This window comes from Lissotriton vulgaris, chromosome 4_1 (assembly GCF_964263255.1).
Source record: "Lissotriton vulgaris chromosome 4_1, aLisVul1.2, whole genome shotgun sequence".
Lineage (NCBI taxonomy): Eukaryota > Metazoa > Chordata > Amphibia > Caudata > Salamandridae > Lissotriton > Lissotriton vulgaris.
Window position 1 is genome coordinate 939,266,108 of NC_141691.1, and position 13,005 is coordinate 939,279,112.

The 13,005-nt window shown below is 35.2% G+C and overlaps 1 protein-coding gene across 1 annotated transcript; it reads left to right on the forward strand.

Moving 5' to 3' along the window:
• Nucleotides 1-423: 423 nt before the first annotated feature.
• LOC147722742 (uncharacterized) lies at nucleotides 424-12,472 on the forward strand. Its single transcript, XM_086965215.1, has 2 exons — nucleotides 424-528; nucleotides 4,599-12,472. Exon 2 carries the CDS (start codon nucleotides 4,638-4,640, stop codon nucleotides 11,094-11,096), a length of 6,459 nt encoding a protein of 2,152 aa, XP_086821341.1. The 5' UTR covers nucleotides 424-528; nucleotides 4,599-4,637; the 3' UTR covers nucleotides 11,097-12,472.
• Nucleotides 12,473-13,005: the final 533 nt, after the last annotated feature.

Genomic DNA, 13,005 nt, shown 5'->3' on the forward strand with positions numbered 1-13,005 from the left:
GTCAGATGAAGTGTGGGAATGAAATGGCAGTTGGAACAGTAGGAGTTCACAAAAAAATAATTGTGGAGTTTCTGTGCTCTTGAATCACTAGCAATGATTGGTGGATTCAGATAGTTGAAAACTGAAAGTTAGGGTGTATGGTTATGTTGTGTGAAAGAAGCAATTTGAATGGTTTAAAAAAAGTCACCAAAAGCAAAAATACCCTGTATAGGCTGCTGTATTGACAGGTCAAACATCCTTGCTGAGTTAATTTGCAACATTGTAAGATAAACTTTTGAACCTTAGAGTTCAGTTAGGAGGGAGTTGCTATGGTAACAGATAGAAAGGTTTGAGAGGGGGATGGGTGTTGGTTTGAAAATAGTGAGGGAAGAGTTTTCATTGGTTGAATTAAGGCATATGTGTACAAAGATAGAGATTTTCTATGCCAGTCTTGGTTTCAGTGTATTGAGAGCACACCTTCTCCTCTGCTAAAGAAAAATTGGTGTGTGTGTCTGACACTGTTTTCAATCTCCAAAAGCATTTCTAAAGGTAAGTAATGATTCATTTAATTTAGATAGAGATTTATTTTCTCTATGGAGAATATTTGGAAGCAGATAGTTATGTTTTAGAAGTGAAATTGTATGTTAGTATATAAGTCCTGCGCAGTGTTTTTTACATGTTATTTAAAAATCGATTTTGGGTGCAAATGAATGGTATTTTTATTTGGCCTTTTTTATGATTGCCATGTGCAGTTGATGCATGACTTTAAACATGGGTAATAAGTGATGCACTGGTGGCGCCAGGCTTTTATAAATGAGGCCCTGACTTTGTTTGATGATATTGAGTGGTTGTAGTTAGGTTCTGTGCAGTGTTTCTTACATGTTATTGAAAAATCGATTTTTGGGTGCAATTGATTGGTATATGTATTTGGCCCTTATTTATGAATGCCATGTGCAGCTGATGCATGACTTTAAACATGGGTAATAAGTGACGCACTGGTGGCGCAAGGCTTTCATAAATAAGGCCCTGACTTTGTTTGATGATATTGAGTGGTTGTACTTAGGTTCTGTGCAGTGTTCCTTACATGTTATTCAAAAATCGATTTTTGGGTGCAATTGATTGGTATATGTATTTGGCCCTTATTTATGATTGCCATGTGAAACTGATGCATGATTTTAAACATGGGTAATAAGTGACGCACTGGTGGCGCAAGGCTTTCATAAATAAGGCCCTGACTTTGTTTGATGATATTGATTGGTTGTACTTAGGTTCTGCGCCGTGTTTCTTACATGTTATTGAAAAATCGATTTTTGGGTGCAATTGATTAGTATATGTATTTTGCCCTAATTTATGATTGCCATGTGCAACTGATGCATGACTTTAAACATGGGTAATAAGTGACGCACTGGTGGCGCAAGGCTTTCATAAATAAGGCCTGACTTTGTTTGATGATATTGAGTGGTTGTACTTAGGTTCTGTGCAGTGTTCCTTACATGTTATTCAAAAATCGATTTTTGGGTGCAATTGATTGGTATATGTATTTGGCCCTTATTTATGATTGCCATGTGCAGCTGATGCATGACTTTAAACATGGGTAATAAGTGACGCACTGGTGGCGCAAGGCTTTCATAAATAAGGCTCTGACTTTGTTTGATGATATTGATTGGTTGTACATAGGTTCTGTGCAGTGTTCCTTACATGTTATTCAAAAATCGATTTTTGGGTGCAATTGATTGGTATATGTATTTGGCCCTTATTTATGATTGCCATGTGCAACTGATGCATGACTTTAAACATGGGTAATAAGTGACGCACTGGTGGCGCAAGGCTTTCATAAATAAGGCCTGACTTTGTTTGATGATATTGAGTGGTTGTACTTAGGTTCTGTGCAGTGTTCCTTACATGTTATTCAAAAATCGATTTTTGGGTGCAATTGATTGGTATATGTATTTGGCCCTTATTTATGATTGCCATGTGAAACTGATGCATGATTTTAAACATGGGTAATAAGTGACGCACTGGTGGCGCAAGGCTTTCATAAATAAGGCCCTGACTTTGTTTGATGATATTGAGTGGTTGTACTTAGGTTTTGCGCAGTGTTTCTTACATGTTATTCAAAAATCGATTTTTGGGTGCAATTGATTGGTATATGTATTTGGCCCTTATTTATGATTGCCATGTGCAACTGATGCATGACTTTAAACATGGGTAATAAGTGACGCACTGGTGGCGCAAGGCTTTCATAAATAAGGCCTGACTTTGTTTGATGATATTGAGTGGTTGTACTTAGGTTCTGTGCAGTGTTCCTTACATGTTATTCAAAAATCGATTTTTGGGTGCAATTGATTGGTATATGTATTTTGCCCTAATTTATGATTGCCATGTGCAGCTGATGCATGACTTTAAACATGGGTAATACGTGACGCACTGGTGGCGCAAGGCTTTCATAAATAAGGCCTGACTTTGTTTGATGATATTGAGTGGTTGTACTTAGGTTCTGTGCAGTGTTCCTTACATGTTATTCAAAAATCGATTTTTGGGTGCAATTGATTGGTATATGTATTTGGCCCTTATTTATGATTGCCATGTGCAACTGATGCATGACTTTAAACATGGGTAATAAGTGACGCACTGGTGGCGCAAGGCTTTCATAAATAAGGCCTGACTTTGTTTGATGATATTGAGTGGTTGTACTTAGGTTCTGTGCAGTGTTCCTTACATGTTATTCAAAAATCGATTTTTGGGTGCAATTGATTGGTATATGTATTTGGCCCTTATTTATGATTGCCATGTGCAGCTGATGCATGACTTTAAACATGGGTAATAAGTGACGCACTGGTGGCGCAAGGCTTTCATAAATAAGGCTCTGACTTTGTTTGATGATATTGATTGGTTGTACATAGGTTCTGCACAGTGTTTCTTACATGTTATTCAAAAATCGATTTTTGGGTGCAATTGATTGGTATATGTATTTGGCCCTTATTTATGATTGCCATGTGCAGCTGATGCATGACTTTAAACATGGGTAATAAGTGACGCACTGGTGGCGCAAGGCTTTCATAAATAAGGCCTGACTTTGTTTGATGATATTGAGTGGTTGTACTTAGGTTCTGTGCAGTGTTCCTTACATGTTATTCAAAAATCGATTTTTGGGTGCAATTGATTGGTATATGTATTTGGCCCTTATTTATGATTGCCATGTGAAACTGATGCATGATTTTAAACATGGGTAATAAGTGACGCACTGGTGGCGCAAGGCTTTCATAAATAAGGCCCTGACTTTGTTTGATGATATTGATTGGTTGTACTTAGGTTCTGCGCCGTGTTTCTTACATGTTATTGAAAAATCGATTTTTGGGTGCAATTGATTGGTATATGTATTTTGCCCTAATTTATGATTGCCATGTGCAACTGATGCATGACTTTAAACATGGGTAATAAGTGACGCACTGGTGGCGCAAGGCTTTCATAAATAAGGCCCTGACTTTGTTTGATGATATTGAGTGGTTGTACTTAGGTTCAGCGCCGTGTTTCTTACATGTTATTGAAAAATCGATTTTTGGGTGCAATTGATTGGTATATGTATTTGGCCCTTATTTATGATTGCCATGTGCAACTGATGCATGATTTTAAACATGGGTAATAAGTGACCCACTGGTGGCGCAAGGCTTTCATAAATAAGGCCCTGACTTTGTTTGATGATATTGAGTGGTTGTACTTAGGTTCTGCGCCGTGTTTCTTACATGTTATTGAAAAATCGATTTTTGGGTGCAATTGATTGGTATATGTATTTGGCCCTTATTTATGATTGCCATGTGCAGCTGATGCATGACTTTAAACATGGGTAATAAGTGACGCACTGGTGGCGCAAGGCTTTCATAAATAAGGCCCTGACTTTGTTTGATGATATTGATTGGTTGTACATAGGTTCTGCGCCGTGTTTCTTACATGTTATTGAAAAATCGATTTTTGGGTGCAATTGATTGGTATATGTATTTGGCCCTTATTTATGATTGCCATGTGCAACTGATGCATGACTTTAAACATGGGTAATAAGTGACACACTGGTGGCGCAAGGCTTTCATAAATAAGGCCCTGACTTTGTTTGATGATATTGATTGGTTGTACATAGGTTCTGCACAGTGTTTCTTACATGTTATTCAAAAATCGATTTTTGGGTGCAATTGATTGGTATATGTATTTGGCCCTTATTTATGATTGCCATGTGCAGCCGATGCAAAACTTTAAACATGGGTAATAAGTGACGCACTGGTGGCGCAAGGCCTTTATAAATCAGACCCTGACTTTGTTTGATGATATTGAGTGGTTGTACTTAGGTTTTGCGCAGTGTTTCTTACATGTTATTGAAAAATCGATTTTTGGGTGCAATTGATTGGTATTTGCATTTGGCCCTTATTTATGAATGCCATGTGCAGCTGATGCTTGACTTTAAACATGGGTAATAAGTGACGCACTGGTGGCGCAAGGCCTTTAAAAATAAAGCCATGTGTTGCTATTGTATAAACTTAAATATGTTGCAATTTATTGTTTATATTGTTTGCTTTTTAACATTACTTTGTTGTTTGCTAATAGTGGTCTTTCATGTGTTTTTTTAACAGAACAACAGATTCAAATCAACTTCTGAAAAGGAAGCAAAAATGCCTTCAAGGCAAAGAAATATCAAAAATACCATACGGAAAAGGAGAACATCAACAACAGAGTTTATGGAATCCTCTTCAACAACTACTTCAAAAAACACCAGAAAAGCTTCTGGTAAGCCAATTAAGTCTTTTCTTCGCAACATATGTCGTAGGAAAAAAAATGAAATTGCTAATGTGAATATACAGAAAAAGTCAACAAATCTAAAAAGGAAAGAGAAGCCCACAAAAAATGTTTCCATTGGACCAGGAGAGAAGAGAATGGTTAGCAATAGAAGGGTAAATGTTTTTAGGGACATTCGTAGGCGAATGTTTCGCAATAGGGTAGTTTTAAATTTGCTAAAAAATGAAAAGAAAAGTAAACTAAAAGCTGCTTTTTACAAGAAAAAGAAAAGTGTAGAAAAGATTGTTGATCAGGCTTTTGAAGTTAAGAAAAAATTATTTATTTTAATAATCAATAGAATTAGGATACTTAATAAGGCAATGGATGTTTTCAAATCGAACAGTAGATGGAAAAGAATTATTAATCGGAGTAATTTTTGTGAAGTATTTTCTGGTGAATGGATGCATAGTTCAAGTTCTGAGCCTTTTTTTAATGAGGAGAGTTACTTTCAGGAAAATGATTTGGTGCATGCAGTTGACACCAGTGGTCGTGCATATGAGGTGAAAGATAGTTGTGTGATGGAAAAAGAGAAACTTGTATCTAGAGATGCAGAAGAGGTCTTAGCTGATGAAGTTTTAGGGAGACGTACTAAGGGTCCAGTGTACACATGGAAATGCAGTAGTATTTGTAGTGTGCGACAGGAATCAATTGATTTGCTTCGAAATTTCTTACGTACATATAGTAAAAAAAGTCTCAAACAAAAAATGAAGATCCTGCAAGAGTTAGATCCTTGCAGAGTGAGAGAAAGCACAGGTTTGCAAGGGCATTCACTAGCATGTCTTTCTAGAAAAGTTTGTCGGAGTGTTTTTCATCATTTTAGGATGTTAGCAGTGCATCATAATAACGTAAGGAAATTAGTGAGGAAGTTGTATTATGCAAAAAGTCCTGCACTTAAGCTTAAACAGTTAAATAGTGCTCTTTTGCATGGATCTGAAGTGGATGTGAAGACTATTTGTGAAGAAATTGAGTTTTGTTATTTTGGGAACAAAGAGGACAGTGTAGAAATAGATATAGTAATGGATGGTAATGCAGAAGATAATGGACAAATTTCAAGTATTGAAAAGTTTGATGAGGAAATTATCAAGTTTAAGGTGAAATCAAGTGAGAGGCCTAATGTAACTTGTGTGTGTTGTCGACGGACTCATTATAAAATTCAGACTAGGTTAGTTGATTTATATGCAAAAAGTGAATTGGAAAATAATAGTGAATGGGAGGATTTTGTAAGTTATTTGTTGGTGGAGAATTCTTTTGATTTGAGTTTGGATCAGCGTATTTGCACTTATTGTTTGAAAAAATTAAATGAAAATAGAATGCCTGCAAGAGCAGTTTATAATAATCTTCAGTTGATAGATATTCCTTCTGAATTGATGGATCTAAATACTTATGAATCTATTTTGATTCAATGTGTCCATCCTTTTCAGGCTATTGTTCGCATGGAGCCTAAGACAGGGAAATTGCCTCCATCAGATTTACTGAGAGGATTAAAGGGAAGAGTTGTTTATTTGCCTCTAGATGTAAAGAAAAATATTAATACAATTGGTGTAGAAAGAGTAGAAGAAGATCCTTTAGTTATTCTAGTTAATGGGGTTCCAACAAAGAGTAAGAAAATTTGGCAAGATTTAGTGGATGTTAAAAAAGTCAAGAAGGCAACGTTGTATTTAGTTAAAAACAATGAGTACTACAAACATGTAAGTGTTGGAGTAGAGGAAACAGCTACAGAAGAAGATAGTGATTCTTCAGTTGGTCAAATTGAAAAAGTTGATGTGTCTAGAACTGAAGAAATATATGAACATTATACTGTTCATCCTTTGCATTCCAAAGAAGTAATGGGAAATGCAATTGACTTGTTTCAAATGAAGGCAGCAAAAGGAAGTCCCATTAGTGTATGGGAAGAAAGTTTGGAAGCTCGTTGTTTTCCACAATTATTTCCAACAGGTTGTGGTGGACGATATGATGATCGACCAGTTCAAATTCCTGCAGCTGAATACCGGACTCTAAGATTATATGCAGAAGATCCAAGGTTTCGTCAATGCATTCCATATTTATTTCATCTACTGTTTGAAAGTGATTTGTCTGGGCTTTCTTATGCAGTTAATCATATATTAAAAAGTGGACCTCATTTGCAAAATGTATGTGCAAGGGACTTTATGGAGAAAGTTAATCTGCAAGACAGTATTTTGGAATCTCAGCTAATCAATCTCATGGCATGTCAACGTGGAACCAACGAGTATTGGTTTCGTCGTCATGGAGAATTGAAATGTATGCTAAGAAACTTAGGAACTCCTACATGGTTCCTCACTCTTAGCTGTGCTGAGTATGCCTGGGACGATTTACTTCAATTTCTACGAGAGGCAAATGAAAACATACCAAATATAGAATTGAAAACACCAGGAGAACTGTGTTCTTTAGATCCAGTGAATGTTTGCAGATATTTTAATCATAGATTTGAAGCTATGATGTCTTTTATTACCAACAAAAAAAATCCTCCCCTTGGAGAGGTTTTGGATTTCTTTTGGAGGAAGGAATATCAAGCGAGAGGTGCTCCTCATATACATATGTTGTTGTGGATTAAAGATGCACCCAAATTTGGATCAGATTCAGATGAAACAGTGATGAGTTTCATTGAAGAGTATTCAACATGTGCTGTTCCAAAATCTACTGAAGAAAACAATTTAAGGCAACAAGTTTTACGTTTTCAATCTCATCGTTGTGGAAAGTACTGTCGTCGAAAATTTAAAAACAAGGAAAAGTACTACACGAAATGTCGTTTTGCATTTCCTCGACCAGTGATTTCTAAAGGAAGAGTAAATAATTTGATGTCATCTCTACGACATACTGTGACGAGAAAATCTCCCAAAAACACATATAATTTGAAAAGAAATGAAGAATCTAAGTACATCAACGATTACAACCCAGTGATTTTGTCCATGTGGAATGCTAACATGGATATTCAGTTCGTTGCTGACAACTCTATTGCTGTGGCTCGATATGTGACATCTTACATCACCAAAAAAGAAAAGACAGAACTGAAGGAAATGTGGGAGGACATTTCACATGAAAAGAGTCTAAGCAAGAAATTATACAGTTTCAGTCTGAAGATGTTGTCGCATCGAGAAATTGGAGCATATGAATGTTCTGATCGGTTATCATCAGCAAGTCTCTATGCCAAATCAAGAACAATCATTTGGGTGAGTCTTGGTCTTGCTGCAACACGAAACCGAGTTTTGAAATCTGTACAAGAAATTGAATATTTGGCGGAAAAAGAACCAAACAGTACAGATATTTTGAAGACAAATATGTTGGATACATACTATCCAAATAGAAGTACTCACCTTGAGAACACATGTTTGTATGAAGTTCTTCAAAACTACAGTTATAAGAGGAACATCACAGAAGATATCAATAATGGAAAATATGCACTCATTGGCTATGAAGGATGTCTAGTGAAGCAGAAAAAAGGCCATTTGATTAATCATCGAAAATTGAGTTGTGAAGTTCCAGACAAAAGAGAATTTTACTATTTAGCTCTTTTGCAACTCTTTAAGCCATGGCGTACAGAAGAGGAACTACTTGGAGATTTTCTCTGTTATGAAGACTCTTTTAATGCAACTAAGGATACCATAGAATGTCCTATTTTTCTAAATTATCTGCAAATGTTGAATGAAGAAATGGAGCAAGAAACCACAATTGCTGAAGAGATAGCTAGAAACAGTTCTCAAGATAGTCAGAGTTCTACTTCATTGAGCCAGGATCCACTAGGAGGACCAATTATCCAAAATGAAGCTGCCACTGCCATGGATGAGGTGGAAAGAGCTATGGAACAAGCTCAAGAGGATGGAGTTAACTTAGAAGATTTGGTAACGCAACTAAACATTGAGCAGAAAAAGATATATGATGAAGTCACAGAGCAGATTGAACATGGATTCAGACATGAGAAAAAAGAGTGCTCATGTATATTATTTGACCCTGTCCGACTGTATGTAAGTGGAGAAGCGGGGACAGGAAAAAGTTTTCTAATTAAAGCCGTTGCAAGTTATCTGCAGAAAAGGACTGATTCACCACTGTCTTGTGTTGTAACTGCTCCAACTGGTCTGGCAGCACATAACATTAAAGGGATTACTCTACATCGTTTATTGATGCTGCCAGTTGAACATGATAATAAATTGCATTACAACAAGCTATCTGGAGATGCGTGTTCTGAAGTTTCAAGAGTCTTGAAGAAAATGAAACTTCTTATCATAGATGAAGTAAGCATGGTCTCAAATCTAATGCTTGCTTTTGTGCATTTGAGAATGCAAGAAATTCTTAAAACAGACTATGATGTGTTATTTGGAGGAAAACACATTATTGTTTTTGGAGATCTATTGCAGTTGACTCCAGTAAAAGGACAACCAGTGTTTAAAATGCTCACGCATGAAGATACCAGGAAGTCCCTTGGAAGCATTGGAAATGTTAATATATGGCTAAATTTTAAATATGCTGAACTGCTTCAAAATATGCGACAGGCCAAGGATGAAGATTATAAAAATATTCTACAAGATGTAAGAATTGGAAAAATGACTGAGAAAGGGAAAAAAGCTTTGCATAGTCGATTAATTTCAAATTTGTATGCAAATGAAAACATTCTTCCAGAGAATATTTTTAAAAAAATGACTGAGAAGAAATCTGGGATATGTTTGATGCCAACTCTGCAAGAATGTTCCATCTTCAATCAAAAAATGTTAGACTTAGAAAATGAAGAGATTGTGAAACTGGAAGCAATAGATAAAATAGAGCATATGGGTGCAACAATTGTTTTGTCAGAAAATTTGAAAACTAAATTGCATTCATTGGAGAAAAGTATTTCAAAAACAGCTGGTTTTGAAAAGACTCTGAATGTGTGTTTAAATTGTCGTATCATTTTGAGAAGGAATTTAAATGTTGAAAGCGGTCTGGTAAATGGAGCAATGGGTTATGTTGTTGATTTTGTGAATTACAGAAATAGAGATGGAATTGAATTTTTAAAAATAAAATTTGATGGCATTGAACAAGTACAACAAATAAGTCGTTGTTCTGCTAGATTTTTACTTGTAAAAGACTTATATGTTCGCCGAAAACAGTTTCCTGTTTGTTTGGCGTATGCGGTGACAATTCATAAATCTCAAGGTTTAAGTGTAGATAGTGCATTGGTGAACATTGGAAGATCTGTGTTTAAAGAGGGTATGGCATATGTGGCATTATCTCGAGTCAGAACTTTATCAGGATTGTACTTGATTGCGTGTGATGAGACAAAGATTTCTGCCGATCTAGATTGTGTTAAAGAATACAATAGGTTAAGAAGAGAGTATGCTCCACATTTGCCTCAATATCCTCTGTTTGAAAAACGTGTGGTAGGCCGAAAAAGAAGAAATGAGGATAATTGTAGTGAGGTAGTTGCAAAAAGACAAAAAGTAGAGAAAACTGTAATTGAAAACAGGAAGAAAAAGAATTGTGGAGAAAATGTTGTTGGATTTCAGTTTGAAAACAGTTCTGGTGTCAACTGCTATGCTAATGTAGTGGTTAATGTTGTTTTTTTTCTTAAAAGTTTACAAGAACAGATTGTTGAAAATCGGGATCAAAGATTGTGTGGTTTATTGAATTCTGTGTTTCAGAAATGTAGCAGTGTTACAGCACAAATAGAAAGTGTAACAGAAATTCGAAATATTTTAGATTTGTGTTCTGGTCAAGATAAATTTTCACAGAACATTCAGCAGGATTGTCAGGAATTTTTAATGTATATGTTTGGTGTTTTGGAAGATGAAGGTGTAGATGTAGATAATCTTTTCAGTCTTTCTTATCAATGGCAGCATGACTGCCACAATTGTAGTTTATCAAGTACTACTACAATAGACACTGAAAGATTTATATATTTGACTTTACCAGACTGTAAATCAGTGTCTTTTAAAAATCTAGTTAAAGCAGCAGATCATAATATGGTGTGTACCCAATGTAACTGTACAATGCTGTCCACATTATTTATACAAAGGTATGGGCAGTATATTATTTTAGTTTTCCAACGATGTAGACCTGATGGAACTAAATTGACAACTTCTATCAAAAATTTTGTGGCTTCTCAGTTATCAATTTCTGGAAGGACCTTTACAACTGAAGCTATTATTTATCATGATGGATCTTCGACCACCTCAGGACATTATACATGCTACTTAAAATCTGAAAATGGATGGAGTTACTGCAATGATTCTCATTTAACTTATAAACAACGTTTGCCTTATGACTCTACAAATTCTTATCTAGTGTTTTTAAAACCAAAGTTTTAGTAAAGGGAATTGGCCTTTGAAGACGGGAATAGTTAATAAAAGTTAGTTAGTTAGTTAGTTAATCTAATATTTGAAATTATTTATCTCATGTAGATACTTTAAGTGGATCTCAAAGTAAAAAATACTGATATATCTGACACAAATTGGCCGTGAGGAAAATGTAAGATATGATGTTGTTAGAAGTTGATGAAATCGAAGTTATAGAGCACAGCAGACTTTTTTTCACCAAAAGGACCTTCACTATCTGCAATCTCATGTAGATACTTTAAGTGGATCTCAAAGTAAAAAATACTGATATATCTGACACAAATTGGCCGTGAGGAAAGTGTAACATATGATGTTGTTAGATCTTTTTTCATAGGAAGTCGATGAAATGGAAGTTATAGAGCACAGCAGACTTTTTTCCACCAAAAGGACCTTCACTATCTGCAATTTGGTCTCACGGAAAAGTAAGTGAATCAAAGATTAGTGTACTTATATGAGATGTATGTTTGAATGGGTTTTTTTAAACACAATCTTTTAGATTGTGTTTTTTTTTTCCCGCTGTTATATGATGAAGACTTTGATCTCACTAATTTAAGTGAAATTCAATATATTCTGAGAACAGCAAAAATAAATAATGTAACATATTGTAGAAGTTATTGTGTAGTTTGCATTGTGTAATTTATATTGTGTTCACATTGTCTTATACTCATTTTCTTTTTCACCCTTATTTACCTCTCTTTACTAATTTACACTCTTTTTTCATCGCTGTTTCTTTAGTGCACTTCATTCACAACTTCTTAATCTAATAGGAACTGTCTGCATTTCCTCTGTTCCTTCCACCACTTTTTATCTTTTTCATATTCTCACAGTACCACTGCTTTAGTTTCCTAACCCTCTCTTTCTTTTTCTCCTTTTTTTTTCTTTCGCATCCATTGTACTGTAGTTCACTTAGTTCTTCCTTTTGTCTTTCTGTGTACTTACTCTCTCACTCCTGTTTTATCCATCGTTCTATACTAACTTCATTCCTTTCATCCCTTCACTCTGTTACTTTACTTCACTCACTCTCAATCATCTTCTATTCCTCTTTTTTATTTATAGTTTCTCAATCAGACTTCTCTCCTTTTCACTCATTTTTCTTTTATTTTCTTATCTTTACTGATTTTGATTTGATATCTTACATTCTTTTAGTATCTTATTTACCTTTAGGAATTTGTTCTCTTTCTATTTCTTTTTCCTTTTTTTTTCTCTTTCTACATTACTTTCTTTCTGTTTTTGTATCCTTCACTATTGCATCATTTCTTAGTAAACTTTTGTAGATTTTTAAACCTCATGAACTGTTGTTTCTATTTTATTATATATTTTTAAGAAATTATAACGTGTTTTTTCTTTTATCTTTCATAGATACAAGTTTGCATTGATTATATGGTAAGTGTGTTTACAAAATCTTTTTTGTTATCACCTTTTGTTTTATTTTCACTATTTTTCTGTCACCCTACCGCACCCCTATTTCCTTACTTTGCTTCCCTCACTTATTCTTTTGTTCCATGTTTACTTCCGACCACATTCAATTTCTTTCAGTACTTCTGCCTATGCACACTCCTTCACTTACCTTTTTTACTGGTTCACTTAGTCCCTTTGTGACAGTCCTTCTTTTACTCTCTCTCTTGTTTGTCTCTATTACTCCCCATGTGTTACCCTTATTCACTTACATGTACCCTCTTTCACCCCTTTTTACTTATATTCACTGATATTTACTTTCCCTCAATCACTGCTATTCTTTTCCTCTGATTCCGTCACTACCTGACATTCCCATACTTAACTGTCCTTCTTTTTACTTTCAACATCCATTTACAATCTCCCTTAACCTCTGCTTTAGTCTTCTTCCTATTTCTTCTTTCTTTTGCTCCCTTATTCATTTTTCTTT

Excerpts from the sequence above, each read along its gene's own strand:
- LOC147722742 (XM_086965215.1), top strand. The coding sequence starts at position 4,638 with ATGCCTTCAAGGCAAAGAAATATCAAAAATACCATACGGAAAAGGAGA.